Source organism: Antennarius striatus, chromosome 22, assembly GCF_040054535.1.
Source record: "Antennarius striatus isolate MH-2024 chromosome 22, ASM4005453v1, whole genome shotgun sequence".
In the NCBI taxonomy this organism is placed as follows: Eukaryota; Metazoa; Chordata; class Actinopteri; order Lophiiformes; family Antennariidae; genus Antennarius; species Antennarius striatus.
This window is the reverse complement of record NC_090797.1, coordinates 8862107-8887777: the sequence shown is the minus strand read 5'-3', so window position 1 is coordinate 8887777 and position 25671 is coordinate 8862107. Positions and strand designations below refer to the sequence as shown.

At 41.2% G+C, this 25671-nt stretch overlaps 2 protein-coding genes across 3 annotated transcripts; one reads left to right on the top strand and one right to left on the bottom strand.

Annotated features, from left to right (window-relative positions):
- Window positions 1–901: 901 nt before the first annotated feature.
- On the top strand, window positions 902–8227 carry LOC137589029 (methionine aminopeptidase 2-like). The gene is made up of 11 exons (XM_068306413.1): window positions 902–1085; window positions 3691–3786; window positions 3881–3943; window positions 4056–4158; window positions 4683–4844; window positions 5185–5366; window positions 5601–5695; window positions 5785–5881; window positions 6512–6615; window positions 6789–6904; window positions 7009–8227. The coding sequence occupies exons 1-11, from the start codon at window positions 941–943 to the stop codon at window positions 7259–7261; spliced, it is 1416 nt and encodes a 471-aa protein (XP_068162514.1). The 5' UTR covers window positions 902–940; the 3' UTR covers window positions 7262–8227.
- A 595-nt stretch (window positions 8228–8822) lies between these two features.
- usp44 (ubiquitin specific peptidase 44) lies at window positions 8823–17254 on the bottom strand. Of its 2 annotated transcripts, XM_068307430.1 has the most exons (7): window positions 17186–17247; window positions 15811–15856; window positions 13778–15490; window positions 12873–13068; window positions 11594–11702; window positions 11237–11487; window positions 8823–10870 (listed from the first exon to the last, which is right to left on the bottom strand). In XM_068307430.1, exons 3-7 carry the CDS (start codon window positions 15329–15331, stop codon window positions 10746–10748), a joined length of 2235 nt encoding a protein of 744 aa, XP_068163531.1. In that variant the 5' UTR covers window positions 15332–15490; window positions 15811–15856; window positions 17186–17247; the 3' UTR covers window positions 8823–10745. The 2 variants fall into 2 exon arrangements, with proteins under 2 accessions (XP_068163531.1, XP_068163530.1); XM_068307429.1 differs by lacking the exon at window positions 15811–15856 and having other exon boundaries at window positions 17186–17254.
- Window positions 17255–25671: the final 8417 nt, after the last annotated feature.

The following is a 25671-nucleotide window of genomic DNA, read 5'->3' as shown; positions in this document are numbered from 1 at the left end:
TGTGTGTGTGTGTGTGTGTGTGTGTGTGTGTGTGTGTGTGTGTGTGTGTGTACACACACAAAGTGTACTGCCATCACTAGATATAAATGTTTTGCATACTTTATTTTTAATCATAGGCTTTCTGCAAAATGCCACACTTGAAAGTCATGCCAACTGATTTTTTTTTTTTTTTTGCGTCCAACAGCGCTGGAGCGAACCAAGGAGATGAAAGCCTCCAAAGCTTTATGAAGCTTCACCTGTCCATCACCACAGTTATGTACTGAATACATAACTGAATGCACAAGCTGCCGTTTAGCTGATTCAGCATGTTTTACTATATGCTGCATTTAAGTACCTCTGGTAACCTCTGATATCTGAAAACCGTTTACTGGACTCTCATTTATGAAAGCAACGTAAGTAAAAACACAAGAAACACACACAAACACACGCCAAAGACCAAAGCTACATTTTACCTTAATGTTTTAATGTTTAATAAAATATAATATAACCTTAAATGATTGGGTAATTGGGTAAACTATGTTATTTAAACTATTAATCCTGGATATGTGCAATTTCCTCCGGGATTAATATATCTTCTATCTATGGCCTGCATTATAACATAAGTGTGATACCCTAATTTAAGGTCTAGATTATAACAGTGCGTGCTTTTTTTATGTTCCTGTATCCACAACATAGTTTTATATATTTATTTTACATTATATTTATTTACATATTTAATATATATTTATTTTAATATAGTAAATGTAATTAATGTTAATATTAAAATAAGAAAAGTTTCAAATCCTAAAGTAACAAATAATATTAAGAAGAAAAATAATATGAAGAATATTATTGATTTTTAAAAAAAAAGTTTAATAAACACCGAGTGTCCCTGAAGGCAGCATCACACACAGCACTCCCACACTCCCTCGCGCTTCCTTTTCCAGCAGTGCCTGCGATCATGGCGGACGTGGTAGTGGAGCAGCTTGCAGACCAGAAACCAGTCCTGAACGGGGAGATGGAGGACAGAGAGGAGGTCGACATCGTGGAGGACGCGGCGAAAAAGAAGAAGAGAAAGAAGAAGAAGAACAAGACTGCAACGACAGGTATGACTTACTCAATCCGTTTCTTACTATCTGACAACACTGTTGGTATATCTGCTAACAGGCCACCTGAGCCGCTCATGTTGCCGGAGTTAGCGAGGACGACCTCGGATGTGACGGAATATCCCTTCAAAATAAATATTCACAAGTCTTATCCTATTTAATACCCATACCTATTTGGTACATTGCATTGACCAGTACGTAAGGTGTATTTAAGTGGTAATGTTACTGAAATTTATATGTTTTATGTTTGGCCGGGTGTATTTTACTGATAAAATACATTCCAACTGCAGTATGTAATAAAGTAATAGTAAGTGAAGTTGGTGTTTTAGTTAAATGTAATACTGCTTTACTAGGATACACTTATGAAAAGTTCATCACAGTAACAGAATCCTCTGTAAAGTGATGTGCAGCTTGAAATCTTTGAAACAGATAATTCCAAAAAAATGTAGCATTTAAACTGGTCCATTAGGTTTTGGGTCATGCTGCTGGAAGAAGTTGATGGTGTAGAAAGTATATTAAAGTGATCTTGCTTTTTTGCGAATTGTAAGTCGTTAATGAAACGTTTGCAACTTATGTGGTGTTCAGTTTGACCGTCAATTTGTAGTTTTGACACGTTTTGGATCTTATGAAATTGGATGTTTATTTTGAAAGTCTTGACGGAAATGTGGTTGAAATGTGTGGATTGACGGTGACTGTCATTAACCATGCGGGTCGAGAGCAGTATGGGCTGTGTTGCTGTTGCCCCTGTCAGGCCTCACAACACACTCTTAAACCAGAACAACGTCAATAATAAATGTCAGTGAACACAGTTGAATAAGTATTAATTAATTCTCGGAGAAAATACACGAAGTATTCGATGCGTTCTTTCTGGTAGCTGTTTGCTTTACGGACGCGCTGAGCCAAATCCAAGTTGTACCCTTTCGTAATTTCTCTTTTGCTAGTTATTATGTAAGTGAAGAAGATCCAAATTTAAATGCTTCAATAGATTAAAAACAACGACACATGTTGTTTGTTGTTTGTTTTCCACATTCATTGCTAATCTCATTAACTTTCTTCAAATATTGTATCTACGGCCAAAACGCCTCATCTCACACAACACCAGAGGGGATATTTTAAAGTGGCTTAGTCGTGCAAATAGTGTGTCATGTACATGATATTAAGGTAAATACTGTTGTTACTATAGAACTGGATCGTGGAAATGTCACTGATTGTTTTTGTGGTTACCTAAAGTGTGGTTCCTACCCTCAATGAGTTCTACACATTAAAAACCTGGGATGAACACATTTTTTTTGTTTTTATCCAGAATTGTGGGAGGTGTATTTTCAAAATGTTTAACTAAATGGATATAAGTTGGGTCTTTTATTTATGGGACCTGATTTGTGTGAAGGGTTAAACTTTAAACATTTTGATGGCCCCAGCATTAAGGAAGTTGTGTAATAAGTTGTGTATAAGAAATCTGAAAGACAACAGATGATTTTGATGACATTTTGTTTAGGGCTGGGATGCCATGGAAGAGTTAATGATCTTTCGATTCAAGTTACTTTTTCAACATCGGTAGATTAGGCCTTTGTAACTTACAGCTAAGGATAGTATGATGAATAATGATAATAGGTCAGATAAGTGTAATTAGACATGAACAACTCATGATCCAGAATATAATTTACCATATGAGTTTAAAATATATATTTAGAGGGGGAAGTGCGCATTAGGTCAGTACAGATCTGCAGAGAGTTGTAGTCAGTAACACCAATATGTACCTTAGATAGAGATTCAGAGTCATTCAAAGGTTTACCTGTGAAAGGTGCATGATATTCCAGCTTTAGGAATTGAGTGACACATTGTTTGGCATCAGGTAACATTTTGTAACACATAACTGTCTAGAATGTGAGAGTAAATAAAAGAATCAAGTGTGTCTAAATTCAGTCACATTTACCTAAGTCACAGCAGTCTTATCTGTCAAAGTTGCAGTGATCTCTGATAGGACTGATTATTGAACAAGTTTCCTATCGTTTATGGTGTGATGGGTTAGGGTTAGAATACAGGAATCTACTACTTCTATCACAGATTGTGTGGTCCCCTAGTTGTAGTTTCTTCTTTCTATTCTGGATCAGTGGGAGGAGAACAAGTGGAGAGGTACACGAATATTAGTTTTATTAGATCTGCAAGTACCTTTTGTTGCTATAACCACTCCATACATTATCCATCTTTCACATTAGAGTTGTGTCTATTGTAATTGTAATTTTGTATGTTGCATAGTACAGTTCCTAATATATAATAATGAACTTTGTAAATGAACTTGGATATTTTTGTTCTTGTTGATCAGTCTTGGAAAATATTTTTCCCCCCTTTTGCATCAAGCAACAAATTTTAGCATCAATTAGTTTGACTATTTTAAGTCAACATTCCATATCCTGTAATAAAAGAGTAACCCATAGTCCTTGTTTTACTTCTTATCCAGCACAAGTATCATAAAATGGTATTTTTTATTGATAGATAATATCATTAGTTACAATATTATTGCTCGTGTTCAGTTCCGACATTTCCCTGCAGTCTTGCAGATTCTACTTATACATGCCTTCAGATTGTTGTTTTGTCGATGCTGCAGGTCCTGATGCAGAGGCTGATGGTGTGGTCGAAGTGACGAAACAGCTGGAGAAGCAGGCGATAGAAGATAAGGAGAAAGAAGAGGATGGCGAGGAAGGTGCGAACCTATTTTCTAAATGAAACTACATCACCACATCATGTGTAAACTTCATACGTTGTAGTTGTTTCAATCATAACACCTTCACTTGTAGATGGAGATGATGGAGAAAATGCTGCAGGGAAAAAGAAGAAGAAGAAAAAGAAGAAGAAAGGACGTAAGCTGACGACATGTTCACAGCTTTTCAAAGTTTTATTGTGTGACTTTTAATACCCTGACTTTTAATACCCTGACTTTTAATGCCCTTTAATGCCTCTTTGTTCTTCCAGCCAAATCTCAAAGTGATCCACCGTCTGTGCCCATCTCTGAGTTATACCCTAATGGAGCGTTCCCTGTTGGACAAGAGTGTGAATACCCTCCCTCACAAGATGGGTAAGCAGACGACAAGATGTCATGAAATATTGGTTCAAACCTGTTTACATAAAGCTAGAATATCTGCTGGTGTTTCTGTGACTTTGATTTCACCCACAAATGTCTTTTGCTTTGTTATCAAGCAGTCAAGGCTTTTGTATACTTTTTTTTTGTTTCTCTGATTCTCAATCAGATCTTTATAAATATCAGGAGACCAGATTCCTGATCACAGGTTGTTGTCCACAGATCACTGGTACTTTCATACGTTTAAGGATCGGTGTCAAGTCCTAACTCTTACTTATCCATTTCATTCTTCTTCCTCTACATACGTTCTGTTTGCTCTTGTATTGTTTGACTCTTAACCCTCTTTTTTTCTTTCTGTCTTTTGTTTACAAGCGCTATAACACCTGACTGATGTACGTCATTATTTGCATGACCTGAGAAGTCTGAAGCTATTTGTCAAGAGTATCCTGTTTAACTTGTTCACGTTTAACCCTAAAGGTGTTCCTACTGACTGAACAGATGTTTGCGTGTTCTTTTCCCAGTCGCAGCGCTGCATGGCGTACGACCCACGAGGAGAAGCGGGTGCTGGATAAAGCCAACGAGGAAGTGTGGAACGACTTCAGACAGGCGGCGGAGGCCCACAGACAGGTCCGCCGGCACGTCCGCAGCTTCATGAAACCCGGCATGACCATGATTGAAATCTGGTGAGGCTGTCTATATTGCTGCTGCTGTCACCCCCATCAGTATTATCCTGTTCATGCTTATGTGGTTCAGGTGAAGAGAACAGGGACTGAAAAAATGTCTCAACCTTTAGGAAATGGAAATAGGACTGGTAGAAAATTATTCTTACTACGGGATCCAAACTTCACTTAGAATCCTGTTTTTTCATTGTCATTATCCTCCAGGTAAAAGTGTTTAAACACATATTGACAGTTTGACGACTGTTGCTAATGGCTAATTCCACATACTGGAATGTAAACATTTAAGCTAAGTTTGTTTTTAGCTAACTATCCACTTTAACCTTAATCTTCACTCCTCCCCCAGTGAGCGGTTGGAGGACTGTTCTCGTAAGCTGATCAATGAGAACAAGCTGAACGCCGGCCTGGCCTTCCCCACCGGCTGCTCCCTCAACCATTGCGCTGCCCACTACACTCCCAACGCCGGGGACACCACCGTCTTGCAGTACGATGACGTCTGCAAGATAGACTTTGGCACGCACATCAACGGTAACCCACGGTTCAGCAACATTTGTAGTTTTGTTTAAAAGCGATGCATTTAAGACCCACTTTGTGTCCATAATGGATAGTCAGAGGTCCACTCCGTGTTGCTAAAGGATTCACATTATTTTCTGTATGAAGTAAAACTCCGTAGGCTTAGCAGTGATGGACCATCAGTCGTACTGAAGTGTTTTAGATTTAATGCAGACGTGTACGTTAACTTAAAAATGTTCTGCTTTACAGGGCGAATTATTGACTGTGCCTTCACTGTCACGTTTAATCCAAAGTATGACAAACTGCTGGAGGCTGTGAGAGACGCCACCAACACCGGGATCAAAGTATGACTGCCACACACACACACACACCCCTCCCTCTCGCTCTGATGTGTTTTATCTGGAGTTAATGATTTCCTTTTTTTTTCTCTCAGAATGCCGGTATAGATGTGCGTCTTTGTGATGTTGGAGAGGCGATCCAAGAAGTGATGGAGTCCTACGAGGTTGAGCTCGATGGCAAGACGTACCAAGGTAGATCCTCCTGACTGCTGAGATTCGCTGATGCTGATGCTTTGGTTACAGTTATTGAATGTCAAAGTGCTTTAACATTCCAAAAACCAGAGGTATTTTGTTGAATTATTGATGCTGCAAAATTTGACTGTACAGTATCTCAGATGTTAATTTGCAGTACAAGGAATACATGAAGTATTTAAACCGCTTTTCCTTCATGGTGTTAGTTCTGGCATGCAGAGCTCCATTTTTTTCCTAATTATAGGGGGTCATTTTAATTTCTGAAACATTACATCCCGCTAAGCAGTGATGTATTGTAATTGTCAGTGTTTGTGTGTTCGTCCGTCTGTCCACCAAATATCTTCACAACCGTTGAAGATAGAAAGATAAAAGAAAAAGCACATTACTCGGGGAGGGGGGCAAAGGGGATGAAAATGAGATGATAACCTTGACCTTGAGAAAACTAGGTCAAGGTCAAAAATCAATTTTTGCAATTTTTTTGCACATATTTCGGGAACCGGATAAGATTTAATCACAAAACAAAAAGCGACATTTTCAGGAAGCAAGAGGCACAAAAATGTGTAGGTCAGGCTAAAATGTTGAATTCAGGGATGTCGCCGTGTCTGACTGCCTTGTTTTCTTCTGCTCCAGTAAAGCCAATCCGAAACTTGAACGGTCATTCGATCGGTCAATACAGAATTCATGCAGGCAAGACTGTGCCCATCGTTAAAGGAGGAGAAGCGACAAAAATGGAGGTGAGTTCATCATGACCCATGTCATAAATATGAAATGTTACGGCTCAGATCTTTGCATCTTCATCACTTTCTGTCAGAGAATAAAGTAACGCTTCTCAAGGCCTCGATATTACACACTTTCTCGAAGTGCGTTTCACACTCAGTCGTGGTCCGGCGACCGACTGTGTTTGCAGGAAGGAGAGGTTTACGCCATTGAGACGTTCGGCAGCACCGGTAAAGGTGTGGTTCACGACGACATGGAATGCTCACACTACATGAAAAACTTTGACGTTGGCCACGTCCCCATCAGGTAAGACTCCATTTGTTTGCTCGATGTATTCCTGCGCACTAAGTTATACATCTGATGCAACCCCTGTAGATCATTTCTGTTGTGACGTAACGTTTCCTCCCCAGGCTGCCCAGAGCGAAGCACCTGCTGAACGTCATCAATGAGAACTTCGGCACGCTGGCGTTCTGCCGGCGCTGGCTAGACCGTCTGGGGGAGAGTAAATACCTGATGGCCTTGAAGAACCTGTGTGACCTGGGTATCGTGGACCCCTACCCCCCCCTCTGCGACACCAAGGGCTGCTACACGGCTCAGTTCGAGCACACCATCCTGCTCAGGCCCACCTGCAAGGAGGTAGTGAGCCGCGGAGACGACTACTGACACCACCCCTCAGAAAACAAACACACACACACATACACACACATACACACACATACACACACACTGCTAGTAAGTCCTCCTTCAGAGAAATGACGGAACAGAGCCTCCTCAACACCTGGTTGTCTCAGAGCAGCTTTGAGGGATGCCAAATGCTACTGTATTACCCACAATGCACCACTCACAGCTTGCGAGGATCACTGATACTTTTCCACCATCAACTACAGGAAAGATGTTGTAAGCAAGTCAACGGGTTTCTGTTTGGCGTATTTTTTCTCGGGTAGCCTATGGACTCATTTTACACAATATGAAAAGACGACTGTCAATCAGTTAGACTTTTATTTAAGCTGCCACTGAGTCGAACCGCACCTACAGTGTTGATGAGGAAGCGAATGTGGAAACCACTCATATACTTTCATTTTTGAAGCTCCAGCCTGGAGCCTCACTACTTTAATGCTCGACTTAAGTAAATTATAACTGCTACCGATGGCGTTCAGAAGCCGTAATGCCAGTGCATGGCCAGATTTCTGCTAACAGATACTTCCTACCTTTTTAATCTTGGGTGCTGAAGTAATAAACATCTTCACAGACACTGAGCATCTGCAGCTCTATGTTTGGCTTCTGTCGCGATGGGAGGGAACTCTGCACGCTGGCTCTTTTGTTTTTCATGGTTTCTAAAATATCTTTGAAATGGTTGCAGCCACTGTATGTTCCCAGTGAAAAGGCTTCATTTTGAACTCCCTGGAAATGTTTTTCTAAGAATTATGATTAAATGATTTTGCTCAGTGTGGGATGCCGTTGTCAATTCTCTCATCACAATGCAAGAAGCTGAATTTTGCCTCATTTTCAGGTGACTTCATTGGCGATTAGTCTGTCTCCTCAATTAATCACACGTTGTAAGAACTGATGTTTTCTGTTTACTGTCAGACAGGAATAACAAACCTAGCAAATAAAATTTCAGAAAATTGATTTGATTTTGTTATATTTTCTAACAGTAGTTTATCGTTTTGGTTTCGCCCCCATCAGGACTAATGGTGGCAGAATGAGCTTTATTCCACTTTAATGACTGGATATGTCCAAAGCACACAAAGTGTGGATTGGACACTTTTTATTTCATGTTATGCTAAATTAATCTTAACAGCAGTGGGACAATGTTTTATAAAATGATAAAGCAAATATTAAACTATACAGTATTGCCAAAAGTATTTGCTCAGCTCTTCAAATCATTGAGTTCAGGTGTTTGGCTCACTTCCATGGCCACAGGTTTTTAGAATTAAGCACCTAAACATGACTGCTCCAGACATTAGTGAATGGGTCGCTCACTGAATTCTCACAAGGCACAGTAATAGGATGCCACTTGTGCAATACATGCAGCCTATAAATAGTCCACTATCATTCAGGAGCTGGGATTGATCTCTGTTCCAGTGAAAGGAACTCTGTTTCAGCATTCCAAGATATTTCTGGATGATTTCATGCTTCCAGTTTTGTAGGAACATTTGGGAATTATTGCCTTCCAACTGAATTTTGGAGCATTGTTCAGAAATATTTTAATTTTGGATTTATTGTTCATGTATTTCAATATTATTTAGACCGTGTGACATTGGTATAGAATATGTACAGGATTGTTAATTCTTTTTTCAGTAATTTCATGGATTTTGGAATATAAACAGGACTTGCAGGACAAAGAGTTTCTGAAAAGACACTGATGGAGGCAATTGATTCGCTGTGGCGACCCCTGAAGGGAAAAGCCGAAAGGAAAAGAAGATCTTCTGTAGAAAAATGAAAAAATATTCTCATTTATTGAGGTAATTTTCTCTAGAAAAAAAATTGAGGTAATAATTTGCATAGTATAACTTTCTTAAATTTACACACTCACACACAGACATCCATGTAGAAAGAACCAAAATGCCAATGTCTAACAACGGAGGAAAATAAAATTGATCATTGATGATGAAAACCTTTTAACTTTCTCCAGTATGGAGATGAATATCACATTCTATTGACAGCAATCCTGTTTACTTTGGACATCATACTGAACGGAACACACTATGTACAGATACAGTACACACACCTAAACGGTGGAGGAACTCTGTCGTAACTGCTGGTGGTGTCGAACAATCAACGGTTGTATAAAACTTGTAAAACCTCTGAGGACAGTTTAAAAATACATTCATAATCCAAATGCTGGACTGGATGGGACTGCAGCAGTGCAGATTTCACTTGAAATGGAATTACAAAAATATATAAACTTTCTGAACAACATGGCACTTTACTTGAACACAAGCATCTGTTTGGGTGGGGATAGTTCAGGCCTAGTTCAGATGGCAGATTTCTAAATTTAAAAGACCGTCTACACGGTTTTATACATCTTAAAATCAGTTTGTCCAAACTGGAAAAGGTTGTCTAATACGCAGCATTGATTCTGCCCAGTTGTACCTCGTCATTTTGGATTTAAGCAACCACAGCAGCCAAAATCTGATGTGAGCTTAGTTTCAAACAGTCTCCAAATGTTGTTCTGATTCTTTTTGTTAGTCAGAAGTTTTTCAACCTTTCTAAAATCCATCGTGATATGTCAAAAAAAGAATCTGACCTGCCAATCTGAAAAACGCCTGTCTTTCTTGAGCACAGAGGTGGCAGCATTTAGCCAAAAAACATCCTTTGGAAATTTTCCCTCCTTAAGGGAAAAAAAAAAATACAGCAAACGAACCGTTTTAAAATTGCTGAGAGGTTTTTTTTCCATAAACTTACCCCAAGGCTTTGGCTTGAGGTCTGCCAATTTTTCCTAACAGACCCAGAAACACTTTTGGGTAAAAGTTTAAAAAACAAACAAAAAAAAACCTTACTGCCCTGCTTGTACACAGATCTTTAACCATTAAACAACACTGAATAAAAACAAAGCTGAAAATCTTGTGTTATAAAAATTAGTGCATCTGACAGGAAAGTGGCTAAAAGTTGTTAGCATCTATCAAAACCTTGTTTAAAACATAGGGAGGCCATTTCCAGGGAGTGAATGACATGTTACAACCTGACATCCAGTTCTTTGACAACTACCTAAAGTGACTGAGAAACATTGATTTCAACAAACAGCATTTACAATCAACAAGCCACCAAAAAGCAGGTAGGCAGAAACAGGATTGCACCTGTGCAACCTGTGGAGGTGCGAACAGTGTGTTGGCTGCTACTGTGACACATCTTGGCAGATTCTCTCTTTATAAAATAACTATACACATATCACAAGTGTCATTTTTCAAAAAAAATACCGACATATAAACATCATATACAAGAAGTTCACAAAGCAGAACCGGTCCTCTTTTTTTTTTCTCATTTAGAAAAATAGACTTCAAATACCCATCCTCAAAGGATATAAAATGCCCAGAGGGGAGAAGAGTGATGGGTGGGGCTGTGCTGATGTCTTCTCGCTGAGTGGTCAGACTGCAGCGGGGTGAGGGAGGAGGAGGTGGTGATGGTGGTCCAGGGGGTTGTGGTCCTATAGCAGCCGGTCTTTATCCTGAGTTACTCGCTGTGTGTAGAAAAGGATGTAGGCCTGAGCTCTGCAGACCTCCTCTACTGAACACACATTCAGCTTAGAGTCATTACAGTGAACCCAGAAACCTGAAGGAGAAACGATTCAACATGAAGTCAGCCCTCCAAGAAGCAAAAACACGTCAGTGTTCACACTGAAGCCGGCACATGTTATATTCCCTCTCTATGTCAACATTTCCTATTCTTCTAAATGCATTCCAGACATTAAAGAGGGTCAGAGTTCATTTAAAGAATTAAGATGCAGAGAGGCAGCTGACGAAATTACAGTTGATGGGAAATGTGAGACAGTAAAGCAAGCACAGACAGATGGTTGGAGTTTATTGTTGATAATACACTGGACTTCTTCCTCCTTTAGCTGAAACACATAGTCTATACACCATTTGACATCATACTTAAACACCATCCAGGTCTTTCAAAACAATCCTCTTCGCTTACCGCCCTCTGTGTTGTAGCAGTAGGAGGTGTAGTGACCCGAACCGAAGCCCTTCCCATGATGCATCACCACAGCAGAGAGGTTGTAGAGGAAGTGCTTTGGTCGCGGCAGAGCCGTAGAACTGGTACTGCTGGAACTGGAGCAGGACACAACTTTGGGGGTGGGCTCCCTGCAGCAGTAGGGCTCCATGTTGAGAAGCTGGTCGAAGCGTACGTGGACGCCAATCTTCTCTCGGTGGTTACGCCCAGACCACCTGAGGACCAATCACAAGACACAAAGTCAACTGGAATAACTCGTCTCAGATTAGAGCACCAATACCTTCCAGGAACAATATATAACATCAGGAATTATCATCATACCTGAAGCGTTTGAGGTGAAGCCGCAGGACCTGCGGCAGTTTGTGGACCATCAGCTGCTTCCGTGCTTCAGTCAGGAGGACTGATTTTGAGGTTGTCCGCCGCCGAGCAGCTGCAAACAGGAAGTGATACATATGTTATGCTGCTGACTGGACAAAACCTCCTTTTAAATAAAGATAAAATTATTTAAGTTCTGTATTGATAAAATATGAATTTGATAATTATATGTAATTATATTGTAGGCTGATTAATCTGACACATTTGGTTTTTACAACAAAGTTCCTGACTTGAAACTACGCGTTTGTATCAATTATTCATGTGATAGAATGTTTCTGACTTGCGTCTGTGTTAAATTCTTTTTTAGATTCTGACAGCTCCATAGCATGTCACACAGGTTAAGTCATACTAAACACATTAAAGTAAATTACTGTATTGACACTTGACTATTTAGTCAGTACTAGACTAAACCAAGTTAACAAGGCAAAATGACTTCCAACTTTCACCAATTTGCTAATTTTGTCTCAAATGTCTCCATCTATTTTCCATATATCAAAGTATACCAAGTCTAATCAATATAAACTACCTGTATATAGTCATGCCAGACAAAACCAAATGGTGACAAAAAGACCATTTAATGTCCTTCAGCAGCTTTGATTTTATATAGCTTCAATGTCCTGTTGTTATTCATGCCTATGGTGTTACCTTTCCTTACATGTTATGACATGATTTCATAACACCTGAGATCAGCTGGCTTAGAATGAGACAATGATTCCTTCTGCTTCCACACAACTCATCAATTTGTTCTGATAGCGAGATCAGGACGATCGAACGAACAAAACACATTCTAAGGTTCAAACTCAGTGTTACATGGAATAACCTGCTCTATCCCTGAAAATATACCCAGACACACTGGGGTCATTTCCAAATACCAAACGCCTCCAATTCTGCCTCATACATTAAGACGATCACTTTCCCAGTTGTACATTCTAGTATCTTTAGTCATCATCGGTGTTTAATTGCTTTAAAATGTCCCACATTATACTCTTTCTAATTAAAGTCACACAGCTGCCAGATGTCCAACAACACTGTATTTGACATTTATTTCCCCAAACTGATCCGTGGTCCTTAATGTCCTTCATTAAAAATTGGAATTGGGGAGGGAACATTAAAAGCAGACCAAGCCGCAGCCTGGATTTGTGATGCATATCCTTGCCAGAAGTAAACATTTTACTATCTCTTTCTTCAAATACGTCTGTCTTTATGTCCATGTTCTTTAACTTACAGTTGCAGTGGTCACAGGCGTAGATGTTTCCCTCCAGTGCTTCGGTCTCTGTGAACTTGGCCAGCATTTCTGTCAGGTGGCATGAAGCCTGAGCAGTCGACTCCCTATTACTGTGGTAGCGCTCAGGGAACTCCAGGGACAGATCCCAGAAAGGTTCCACAGTGTTGGAACGATGATTACAGGCCAGACACGTCACCTGAAGGTCAAAGAGAGAGAAATGAACACATAAGCATGGTCACAGGAGATGGATGTGATGCTTTAATAGACATTTAACATTTTAAACAACTAGGGACTGTTCTTATGTGACTTTAAGTCAACAAAACTACAGAAGGATAAAACACAAGGTGGGAAGTGGTTCCACTTTTTATACATAATGCAAACTTAAATTACACACTTTATGCAAAGTGATCATTGCATTAAGGGCAGTTTAAGGCAGTTTGTAGTTTAAACTGGGCCAAAATACCCTAAACCCCTTCTACACAGCCTCTATTCAGAAGGAGCAGGTGTCACAGTGTGTGCTCAGCCTCCGAAAGTAGACACTCATCTCTTGTCTCCACTTCCACTCTCTTCCATCTCAGTTACGCAGAACTTGTGTATGTTGCTGTATGCATCCAAACATTGTAAACAGTATCTCATATGCCATGTGTTTGACAAAATCTCACAATTACACTCAACACACAGATTAACAAGATCGTACAACTTCTGCTGTAAAGTGAGTTGTTTTTTCTAGTTGTTGAATAAACAATCTATTACCACGTTTGATAAATCACTGATGAAACCACAGTGTGTGTCCTGATCCAGAGTGTTCGTGAGTGCATGCACCATGGGTAACGAAGCTCATGACAACTGCTGAGTTACTCGACTGTTAGTGACTACAGCGACGCGAGTGCCAGCGTGTTTCCTACCTGGCTGAGGAGCTGTCCGTGAAAGATGGTGTTGACCACACTGAGCACCTGTTTGATGAGTCGTTTCTGAGGGACTTTTGCGGTGGTTGTGTGCTTGCCAGTGCTCTCCAGTTCATGCTGCACTTTGTCCAGCAGCTCGCACAGGAACTCCTGTGCGTCCTGCTGCGCGTAACCCCTGAACGCTGGGATAAGCTGCCACACTGAGTGGAGCATGGCAAAAGGGGATACCAGTGCCCACTTGCCTGACCACATAACCTGGAACAAAGTGTGGAGCTCATGGCAGAGAGAGATGTGCTTTGAGCTGGGCTCTTTTGGTTGTATCAACTCCATACTGCGGCCCCGTGAGGCCCCACCACTCAACCCTGCCCCAGAGCCTGAACTGGTCTGGAATCCCTTCCTTTGGGTCATGGAGAACTGTGACGAGGCTTTCCCCGTCAGTTGGCCATGGACAGCGGATGCTAGCAGCTCTAGTGCCTGGGTCAGATCCAGACGCAGAAAGCACTCTCTGAAGACATGCAAGTGGCTCAGCACTTGCAGAATGGAGTTCATATAACAGGTGTTGCCTAAATTTCTTAAGCCTGTCACCCCAGGGGTTACAGTGGGACGACGTTTAAAGGGTGAGCCCTCCTGTTTCGTACTCTGCTTGCGGCGAACAGGTGTTCGGGCAGAGCAGGAGGTTGCTGAAGGTCTTTTAGGTGTAGATTTGGTGGTCAAAGAGCGCTTCCTGGGTGATTTGGGAGTTTTCTGGGCCTTTTTTGTCCGTCGAACTTTCTTGAGAGCGACAGTGGCTGGGCTTCGAGTCCTTGACCTGCGGGTGAGTGATGAGGTCACAGGAGTTCTCGTCCTCTTACTTGCCCTCTGAGCTGGTTTTGCGGCTGATGCATCTGCAACTCTCTGGCTCTTCCGACGTAGCCGACGACTCTTCCTCAGAGGAGCACTCACCAGCTCCTCCTGTTGCTGCCTCTTCAGAGTCCGCCTCCTCTCCCTCGCCTCCTTTTTTTGCTCTTCCTCCTCCTCCTTCTTTCTCTCTGCTTCCTCCCTCTTCTTTCCGCACTCAGTCAATCCAAACCAAATGCGGAAAACACGGCCCATAAGAGCCCTACGCCGGTGCCAAAGTGCAGTAAACATCCTGTCCTCGTCCCTCAGCTGCAATTCCCGAGCACCTGACGGCATGACGGTTTCAAGGACAGCGCTCGCAGAGCGTAAGGTGCGCCCACTGCGGGTGGTCACCTCATAGCGCTGGCTTTTGATGGCGCTGAGGGTACTACGAAGTAGTTTCAGGTCCCCGGTGGCATTATCATTCAAGACATAGTCGTCACACAAATAACAAAAAACATAAAGTTCATTAACCTCGATAGCCAACGGGTGGCCCTGCTGCTGGAAATGCTGAACAGCATGTTCTTCAATGTAGCGTCCACACGCCACATGAGCACAACCCAGACACGCCCATATAGACTCTGAGGTGTTGCAGTCCATGCAGTGCCACTTCTGGGGGTTGAGGATGGAGTGGTCTGGGGCCAGCCGCAGTCGCCCCACATGCTTACACCTGTCCATTACACACACCTGCCGGCCAAACTGGCTGGCTGGCTGTGCGAGCCAATAACTGACTGTCTGTGTGAGTTTGTGTGGATTGTCAACTTTTCACACTGGTTTCATATCACCATGGTAACCATGGTGAGCTGAGAAATGGGGCCCTCCCAGGGCATGATGGTTCTAGAAGGGACAGAGCAGATGAAATAAGCAACCCCAAAATGAACCTGTACTTTAAAACTGTAAATCAGATCAAACAACACAAGAGTAGAAATATTTTTTTTATCTCGTGCCCATTCTGTTACATCATATACCCACAAAAGCCAAAAATATAGTTAAAAAAACATCTTTGGCATACTTCTATAAAGACATCCTCTCTCTTTTATGGAAAAACATCAAAGAAGGTATTTAACTTCTCATGAGGGTTGTTGAACTTCTTTGGACTTTTGCTTTGCATACTGAATTTAGGATAAACTAAATTTAAAAATCAGTCAGTACTCAACCAGTTCTTGCTTGTTTTTGCATCTCTGGGGGTCTGGTTTACTTCATCTGAAAAAGAAGGTTTCCTTGAGTGGGTTGAGCTCAATCAATTCTCTCCACTGGGGTCAAAAAAGTAAGATTATCTAACAACGGGGGCTGAGTTTGCAAAGCAGTCCCTTCTTTCTGTGAGAGCTGGGCTACCATTAGTGGTGGAAATTGTGGAAACCAAGAAAACTGATCAATAGGAAACAGCTTATGTAACACAGCAAGAAAATGATGAAAGACTGAAAAAGAGTTAAAAGTTGATGCTTTTTGGGGTTTTTTCTGCTTTAAAATCCCAAAACATTTTAATCACACAGGTCTGTGTAGGTTTTGTTTTTTGTCTATAAGTAGTGGGTGCTGGTGAGAAGTGTTTCAGACTACTGCAGCAGCTGTGATATAAATACCATCTAGCTACTGTCAAGGATCCAAGACAGACTGTTGACTTGATGAGTGTTTTGTTCGTGTTGCGAAATCATTCAGGATATTTTCAGTCTTATTTCCCATGTGATGTAAGCACTAATACGCAATAGACGTGCAGCATAAAGAGGCACCTCGTTACTTTTAAAATGATTCGTTACACTTGTAATTAACTTTAGTGTCCACATCAAAGCATCACAGCAGATTTAGAAGAAAATTACATTAAAGTAGTCGTCACAGGCAGTGTGGATTTTAATGTTTAGCCAGTTTATTAGGAGCTGGTCTTAGTTTTTAATGTCAGCGACGTTTTATTTCTAAGTTAGCGCGCTTTGCCTGATTTGTCCTTGTGACTGCGTGGTGTTCACCGATACTGCCCCACATTAACGCCGGCTAAATGCGTCACAACAGCCCCCGTCAGACTGACCCTTCATCAAACTGTACAATGTCAATGCAGAGCAAGATTAAAGTTGTCAAAATGGATCAGAATGTTAAGTATCGTTACCATCACAGCCAATTGCTACCTTAGCTATTGCTAGCGTGTAAATGATATGGAGCATTCCGATTGCAAAATACAGAAATCATTCAAAAAGATAATTCAAACCACCGAAAAACGTTTGGAATTAATTACTAAAATTACGTATGATATCGAACACGTATTACTCCAACAAGCGTCAATTTTGGTAGCTATGTTGTTTTTATTTTATCTATTCAAGAGATTAGTGATCAGATGCACTGCTAACATTAGCCTATCCAGCTAGCTAGCATTACCTTACCAGGCTAACAGCGTTAATACTAACAAGTTCATGCGCCAACCCGAAGTCAAAACACAGCGACGAGCTCGTCTCAAAACTAACTTACTGAGCGCGTTTGAACAAAAACAAAATCAACACTGTTGTTCATTCATTAACAATTACTCTATGTGAAAAGAAAACAACATACCGAGCCTCTCCTTCACAGTAGTAACTCCTCTGTTTCTAAAATGATCGCCATCTTGTCAGTCCTCATCGCGTGGTGTTGGCTCGAGGGCGTCCTCGATTCGTGACGTCGTTGTTGTTGTTATTATTGTTGTTGTTGTTGTTGCGCATGATAAATGTTCTCACTTATCCAGGCAAAGTCATGTTATTCTATCATATTATTAGGTTACGTTTTCAGTTCCATGTGGCATTTATTAGTTTATTGTCAAATCATTAACTTTTGAATTGTGGTACATTTGTGGTGTTTATTCATCTGTGATATGTCTACTTGTCAATTTGGTTGTATAATATGTTAGTGTGTACGTGTTTCAGTCTTAAGGTTTGTTTATAGTCGATTGCGTCACTTCCTGAGAACAATCAACAAGCTAAAATGGACAAGTGGGCAAAAGTTAATGCTGATATACAAATGGTGTCGTATGTCGTATGTCACCACTAGAGGTCAGTGTTGCACCGATCACCATCAAATGTCCCAACAAGGTACGACCGCTGAACAAGTGGAACCAGCTCAAAACAGCTGATTCAGTCAAATATTCATTTGAGTTATATTGGTTTCAAGTATTTATTTATTTTTGCATTCAAAGTTTTGCATATGTCCAATTTAACAAAATATATCTCTAGCATTAAAGATTTTACTTAGAATGACCTTCACTAGTGTACAACCTTCATTGTTACATGTTCATTCATTCATTCATTCATTCATCTTCCAACCCGTTTAATCCGCTAACGCAGGTCGCGGTTGTTGCATGTTATACAATTGAATTATTTTTAGCAGGCCTGCACAAATTGAAAAACATTGACATTGGAATGTTTTTTTTCCTGTGATATATTCAAGATGGAATCCAGGAATCATATTACTTTAACAACGTAATGTGTCAATACTAGTACAGTAAATTTAATTTGGAAGACTTCTGTTGAAGAGTCATCCTGAAAAATGAGAGCCACCGGAAATTTGTCATGTGATTCTCATCCGTGCCAATGGAAATAATGTCCAAATTAGTTTCAAGCTAGTTAAATTTGTTTTAAAAAAACAAGATCCTGTAGTATACGCCACAACACCACTGTACAGAAATCTTCAATTCAGTACAACACATCTGCATACATTTTTTTGTGATTTTCAGCAAAACATATTTAAAGGAGCCATCAAAAAGATACTTCAGAGTGATATTCTGACAACTTTAAAATTTCTAAATATGTAAATGCAAACACCTCAGCTCCATCCCATCATAGTTGACTGTCACTGTTATGTAAAATGATCATTTAACTAGCACTGAAAAGTGGCCAAGTACATATGCATTGCCCGAAATCTCAAAAAGCCCCTTTCTTTTTAATTTATACAATGCACTATGGTCTTGAGGTTGTACCTTTGGAGGTATGTTAAACTATTGTGTACTGTGTGGGATGCAGGTGCGGCTCTCCATGCTGGTTAATGGGGGCTGGTGGCACTCACCCTGTAGATCCTATCAGTGTTTAGATAAGACAACAACATTTTTACTGTCTGCTGTTCAGTCTCAAATTTAACATCAACCATAACAGCTCAAATATAACTACTGTTATATGAATGTACATGACATTGTGAATTCCCATGGAAATATTACTGCAATGTCAGAGAATAAAGGCAGGTGATTATCATTCAATGCCTAAAGGAAAGTTTTTAATCTCAGCACACTCACACACACACAGACGCACACACACAGACACACACACACACACACACACACACACACACACACACACACACACACACACACACACACACACACACACACACACACACACACACACCCTGGCTGCATTTGAAGAATCCCTCTCATGTACTGATTAGTGGAGAAGTGATCCATACAAGCCTTCTTAAACCCCCACTGAACAGAAAGAGTGTAGTAATAGGTGTGTGTTTTTGGGTGAGTGTGTGCACGTCAATGGAGGTGTGTGTGGGAGAGATTAAGAGGCGTTTGTGAGTGACTTAAAGAAAGAGGTATGTGGTGATGTGCCATGCGATGCGTGTGAATCACCTCTAATGTTTTTTTTCTTCTGTGTCCCCGGGCCTGTACTGCCTTCATGTCCACACATGCTGCTCCCCCCCGCCCCCCATCTTTCTCTCCGTCCCTCTTAAACACATTTAATTTCTTCTGATACTGTAGCTCTAACGACTTGTTGATTTGTTAACTCCTATATTTAAAGACAAAAATTGTTTTTGGCACAGTAAAAAAGTCTTATTTTAGTTGCAGAACATTTTGTTTTTTCTCACAACTCATTGCTTTTATTAAACAAGCCAACGTACTTACCTGGTATCAAATAACAAATAGATTTGGTTCACTGGGAGATAAAGAGTTGTGCATCGGAAGATAGAAACAGACATGATGCCCATATATATGACACCAACATGACCATAAAAATGACTCACGTGAGACATTAGTGTTGTTCTGCGTCTGCTAAGATTGAATGAAGATTTCTGGCAATATAAAAATAATGAAAACTTTCCTTTAAACAAAATTAGAAGATGCAAAACAGGTTCTGCTCCCAGCTCTCACACTATTTCACTGTTCACGTAGTTCACGTTGTTGCCTCCCAGTGGAGCAGGAGGAGGACAGAAACATCTCATCCCCTCATCATCTTTACATCACGATGAGGATGATGGGCAACCACATGGGAATCCAGAAAAATACACACACAAAAAAAACGAAAACAGAAAATCAAGGACATAACACCATCACAATTTATCACTTTTATCGGTTAGAATGATTAAACAAATGAGATATAATGAACCAGGCTAGCTGGCGCGACTCCTCATGCTAAGCTAGTTCAAACAGTTATTAGTAAAAGACACATACTTTTTGCTGTTTAGCATTGATTCGTCTGAGCGGCTGATGTTCAGTAGCTACTCCTTCAGGCTAATAAGATTGTATTCAGGGATGTTTTATTTGAAATGCATTTGAAAATTGGCCTGCTTGACTGCAGAGGGCAAATAAATCCACCAACAGGAAATCTTGAATAACCAGATGGGATTTACAAAATTATGTCCCATAAGGGGGATATGGATGGATGGATGGATGGATGGATGGATGGATGGATGGATGGATGGATGGATGGATGGATGGATGGATGGATGGATGGATGGATGGATGGATGGATGGATGGATGGATGGATGGATGGATGGATGGATGGATGGATGGATGGATGGATGGATGGATGGATGGATGGATGGATGGATGGATGGATGGATGGATGGATGGATGGATGGATGGATGGATGGATGGATGGATGGATGGATGGATGGATGGATGGATGGATGGATGGATGGATGGATGGATGGATGGATGGATGGATGGATGGATGGATGGATGGATGGATGGATGGATGGATGGATGGATGGATGGATGGATGGATGGATGGATGGATGGATGGATGGATGGATGGATGGATGGATGGATGGATGGATGGATGGATGGATGGATGGATGGATGGATGGATGGATGGATGGATGGATGGATGGATGGATGGATGGATGGATGGATGGATGGATGGATGGATGGATGGATGGATGGATGGATGGATGGATGGATGGATGGATGGATGGATGGATGGATGGATGGATGGATGGATGGATAGATAGATAGATAGATAGATAGATAGATAGATAGATAGATAGATAGATACTTTATTAATCCCAGAGGAAATTGTAGGAATTGGTTGTGCATCCTGATGTTTGTCCATTCCATTTTTTTGTGAATGTGTGCGTGAATGGGTGGGATTTTTGTATCGCCATGTGGCCTTACACCCTGAACAATTGGAAACTTGTCCAGGGTGTACCCTGTCTCCCGCCGACAGTCAGCTGGGGTAGGCCCCAGTGTAAACCCATGATCTAGATTCAGATGGGCGGCTGAAGATGAGAGGATGTCTGATTATCTGTTTTTTGGACAATTAATGAAAAGCAACCCAGCACTGAAGTGATGGTGAGGTGGGGCCTTTTGCTAATTTATGGCCTATTATCCCATCCCATTCTAGGGAATTATATGTATGATCACAATTTAAGCTCAGTCAGTGAGTGGGATGAATCCTAGATAAAGAATCCTGAAGCATAAATCAAAACCTTTTTAATATTTGTTATGAATTTGCATATCGATATTTAATGTGTGCTGGAGAGGGGCTTTTTTTGGGTAATTTTACTCATTTTAGATATGCAAATAACAAGGTCACCTTAAATCATTTTGTTCCAACTTGTTCTTCAATGAAAAGCACTTGTGGCAGGGAATCCTGGGTAATTCCTTGTAAATAAATTCCAAGCCATGACCTTGTGTCATTAAACGGACCTCTTGCAGAAATAGGGAACAGAAGGGTTGGTCACCTGGGTCTCATTAGAATAGAAACATGCAGCTCTGCAGCTTGTTTTCACCAAGAGGTGGCTGATAATGAGTGAAAGGAAGCCCTTCCGGTGGTTTCATGCTGGTATTAATGCAGCTGGATATGGTGTTGGTTTTGCGGTGGGTGAAAACACAGGTGCCTGGGAGGCCGGGGGAAATGCCTGTAAACACACCTCTCCTGTAATGTCTGCTTTGCAGTCTGCTCTGGTTGGTAAAGCCAAACCTTAACGGCACCTACTTGACATCTTCTGGTGTTATATCTGTTTTTCAAAGAGTGTCCTAACTTGTCAAGCATGCCTGTCTTTTCACCCAAATTGTCTGTCTGTCGTCATACTGATATGTGTGTTTGTTTGATGACATCAGGGCTTTATTTTCTGTATAATAATCAGCGGGAGCGTCTCAATCACTCTGCTATGTCAACATCACCTTCCCTGTTCTGGCTTGCTCCGATGCTCGTCAGGTAAACATTCCTGATGAGTCTCTGAGGGGTTAGGGGTATTTTAGTGTCCAATTACGTAAAAGCAAAGAGCATGGATGATCACTCAGAACCAGAGTTGGATATTCTCATTATAATCTTCTAATTTATGTGTAAGTGAATCACATGACTGATTTAACCAGCGTTCTCTTCCTTTGACCATATTCCACTCAAGAAACCACCCCCACTCCATATTGTCTGCTGATGTTCTGCCCAGGACCTGGGTGCTGTTAGCCGTGACACCCACAGCAGGCCATTTCCAGGGTGTCTGTCTCAAGGTGATGGGTGTTACCAAAGAGGGGCATTGTGACTCCCAGTGAGAAGAGCCCAGGGTGGGGTGGGGTGGCGGGGGAGAGGGGGGTCATTGTCCCGGAGCCTGCGGGAGCTGCCATGCAATACAAGGCCAATAGCAACACAAGAATGCTGACAGGACAAAGGCCATAACTCCATTGTATAGCAACACAAGCGGGGCATTGTGCTCATACAGACACGCACACACACGTTTAGACACATATGCATACATATGACATTAGTACACACACACACACACATACACACACACACACACACACACACACACACACACACACACACACACACACACACACACACACACACACACACACACACACACACACACACACACACACACACACACACACACACACACACACATAAATGATACCAGAGGAAACTATGCATCTGTGCAAGCATGCCAAACACTCATTCATCAACTAGTTTCCCACACCATGCAACCCCCCACTGGACATCTCCATCACAGACTGAGAATGGCCAGTCGATCTGGGGACAATGAGCGAGCGAGCAAGAGAGACAGCGAAAAAGAGAGATTGAAAGAGAGAGAGAAAGGAAGGAGAGAGTGGAGGTCTGTGGTTCAGCTGCAGCAGCTCATGTGTTTGTGGCTCCCTGTTGTGTCTGTGCTTCAAGGATGGTTCCCACCACATAAAACACCGTCCTCCCTGCCTCGTCCTAAAATCTGCACCCAGCAGTCACTGAAAGAAGTACTCAAGTACTCTACTTCATAAAAGCACTAGCATAATAGTGTTACGTACATCATTACAAATAAAACCCTGCATTAAACATGTAAAGAAAAATGTAATTGAAATATAAAATACAAAAACAGAGACGTAACTTAATTAGATTATTAATGTCGATGAAGCATTTTACCAACAATTCTGCTCAAGTTGGAGCTAATTCAGCCCTTTTTATATACTGTACTATTAAATTTAGTCCAGTGGCTTCCAAACACTGCAAAGGGTCATCATCATCATCATGTTTAATGTTAAAATTGTTTTATTGAATTTAATTTAAACCTTTATTTAGCCTGTAAAGTCCCATTAAGATAAAGGATCTCTTTCTAGGGAATCTTGGATCAAGATGAAAGCATAGGTAAAAAGAAAGATGTTAATTGTTTTTAGTGTTTGGGTGAATTATTGGATGATTGGAAATCTGAACCTGTCTGAGAAGAAAAAAGTTGAAAGTTTTAAACATGTTCAATCAAAAAAAGTTGATATACGATAAAGTATTGAAAGTATATTTGCATCATATTTTATCTATGTTCATCATGGAGGTTGGCTGACACTCGTTAAATCCACTACAAGGATTTTGGAGGGAGGATTAGGTGTGTGAGTGGGAAGAACCCATAAAATTTTAAAGAGGATCAAATTAAAGGGGCGGAGCCAACCATTTATTTATGGGTTTACGAGAGAGGGCTTTTATGTTTTCTGTACATGACGCATAAACTACCTCATTAATTTTGTTCAAAGTTGTTAGAAGGGTTGGGCACATATAAAAGAAGACCTTATTAAATTTTTAATAGAACTTGACATTTATAATTATTTTTATCGGTTCCTCCAAAGTATTTGACAGATTATTTTCTAAGTTTTTTTGTAAATTCAGACAAAAGGGTCCATTCATCCATCCATCCATCCATCCATCCATCCATCCATCCATCCATCCATCCATCCATCCATCCATCCATCCATCCATCCATCTTCAACCACTCAACCGGAGCTGGGTTGCGGATGCAACAGTCTCAGCTGGGATGCCCATATTTTCCTCTCCCCAGACACTTCATCTAGCCCTTCAGGGGGATCCAGAGGCCTTCCTAGGCCAGCTGAGATACATAGTTGCCCTGGTGTGTCCTAGGTTCTCCCTGAGGCCTCCTTCTAGTAGAACCTGCCCAGAACACCTGCCTTGGGAGGCATCCGGGAGGCGGAGATAAAATCCTTTGCTTCCTTCATGGAAGACATGGTAGTGGGTTGAGGAGATCCTCAAAGTATTCCTCCACTGCCTGATAATATCCTCAGTCGAGATCAGCAGCTCCCCGCCTCCACTGTAAACAGTGTTGGTGGTGCACTGCTCTCCCATTCTGAGGAGCTGGTTTACCAATTAGTTGCTCACAATTTTCTATTTAAATGTTGCTCCAGGTCTTAATCTAATCAGTAATTCCTAGTGTTCAAGGTATAGTGGAGTAAAAGTATAATTTTTCCTGTTTTAATATTTTGAGATTTGAAACTTCATAAATGAAAAATATTCTCCAAAGAACCTCAGGTACATATCTTGAGTACTGTACTTTACTTCCCAGCTCCACTGACATTCCTCCTGCTGGGTGCACTTGCTCACCCTTTCCTTCTTGGCAGAATTTAGGAAGCGAGACAATCTGTGAAAGGACGGTGAATGAGGAAATAAGGGTGAAGGGGCTATCTGGCTCTGGCTGTGAAAAAAATACACCCAATTTCACTCACATCTCACTGAGAAGGTGAGGTCGGCAGACAGGTGAGTGACCTGTGACCTGGCCTGCCGTGGAGTGCTCCTGAACGTGTCAGGAATGTTTTCGCACCTCTTGGCCATCCACGTCACGGAGAGCAAGCAAGGAGGCGGCGGAAAACACGCGAGCTGTCTGGACACAAACAGAATACGTGCACTCTCCGACCTTTTGGTTATGTTCCACATTCTGGGGCGTTGTGTGAATGCAGGGGAGAGTGTTTTGGGAGCAACAGTGATGAATGACTTAATCTGAAAGGACACGGAGAGGAGCGGCAAATGAAAGTGTGAGAAAGAGCAACATGATAAGGATATTTTTGTCCAATTTATGTGAAGTATTTCAAGGCCTAGGCTGTTATATCAGCAATGTTGAAATGTGGTGTTCAAGTCTGGGAATAGTTCTGCTCAGCAGCAACCAGAAAGTCAGACTGCTGCAAAGTTAATTGCTGACAAATAAGAATACAGTATAGTAACATTGCTAAAAAAAAGAAAAGTGACAGTGAAAGTTGTTTGGATCAGAAAAAAGAAGGTACATTAGGATAAAACTTCACAAGTAACATTTCAGTGAGAATTAATTACTGGAAATGGCAGATGTTCCTGCTTTATTAACTTAACTCAGAGGTGAGTTGAGGTAATGTAGTTCCTCATTTTTTTTGTTTCTTGGATTGTCTCCAAGGTGGCAGATTTTTTAATTTCTACTATTTTCCGAACGTTGCCTGTAACACGACAGTAAAACGATGCTCCTGTCTCCAACGTCTTGCCATCAATTTATTGTTGCTAATCTTACTTGCAGCAGCTGTTTCCTACTTCGACACCCAGATGTTGTTTTTCAC

What these genes read in the sequence shown, in the direction of transcription:
- usp44 (XM_068307429.1), bottom strand. Translation starts at nt 15,331, where the DNA reads ATGGACAGGTGTAAGCATGTGGGGCGACTGCGGCTGGCCCCAGACCAC. An exon ending in CGCCTGTGACCACTGCAACT is followed by an intron (nt 11,703 to 12,872) that starts GTAAGTTAAAGA and finishes TCCTGTTTGCAG; the next exon opens with CTGCTCGGCGGCGGACAACC. An exon ending in CTGCTACAACACAGAGGGCG is followed by an intron (nt 10,871 to 11,236) that starts GTAAGCGAAGAG and finishes TTTCTCCTTCAG; the next exon opens with GTTTCTGGGTTCACTGTAAT.
- LOC137589029 (XM_068306413.1), top strand. Translation starts at nt 941, where the DNA reads ATGGCGGACGTGGTAGTGGAGCAGCTTGCAGACCAGAAACCAGTCCTG. An exon ending in AGAAGAGGATGGCGAGGAAG is followed by an intron (nt 3,787 to 3,880) that starts GTGCGAACCTAT and finishes CTTCACTTGTAG; the next exon opens with ATGGAGATGATGGAGAAAAT. An exon ending in ATGACCATGATTGAAATCTG is followed by an intron (nt 4,845 to 5,184) that starts GTGAGGCTGTCT and finishes CTCCTCCCCCAG; the next exon opens with TGAGCGGTTGGAGGACTGTT.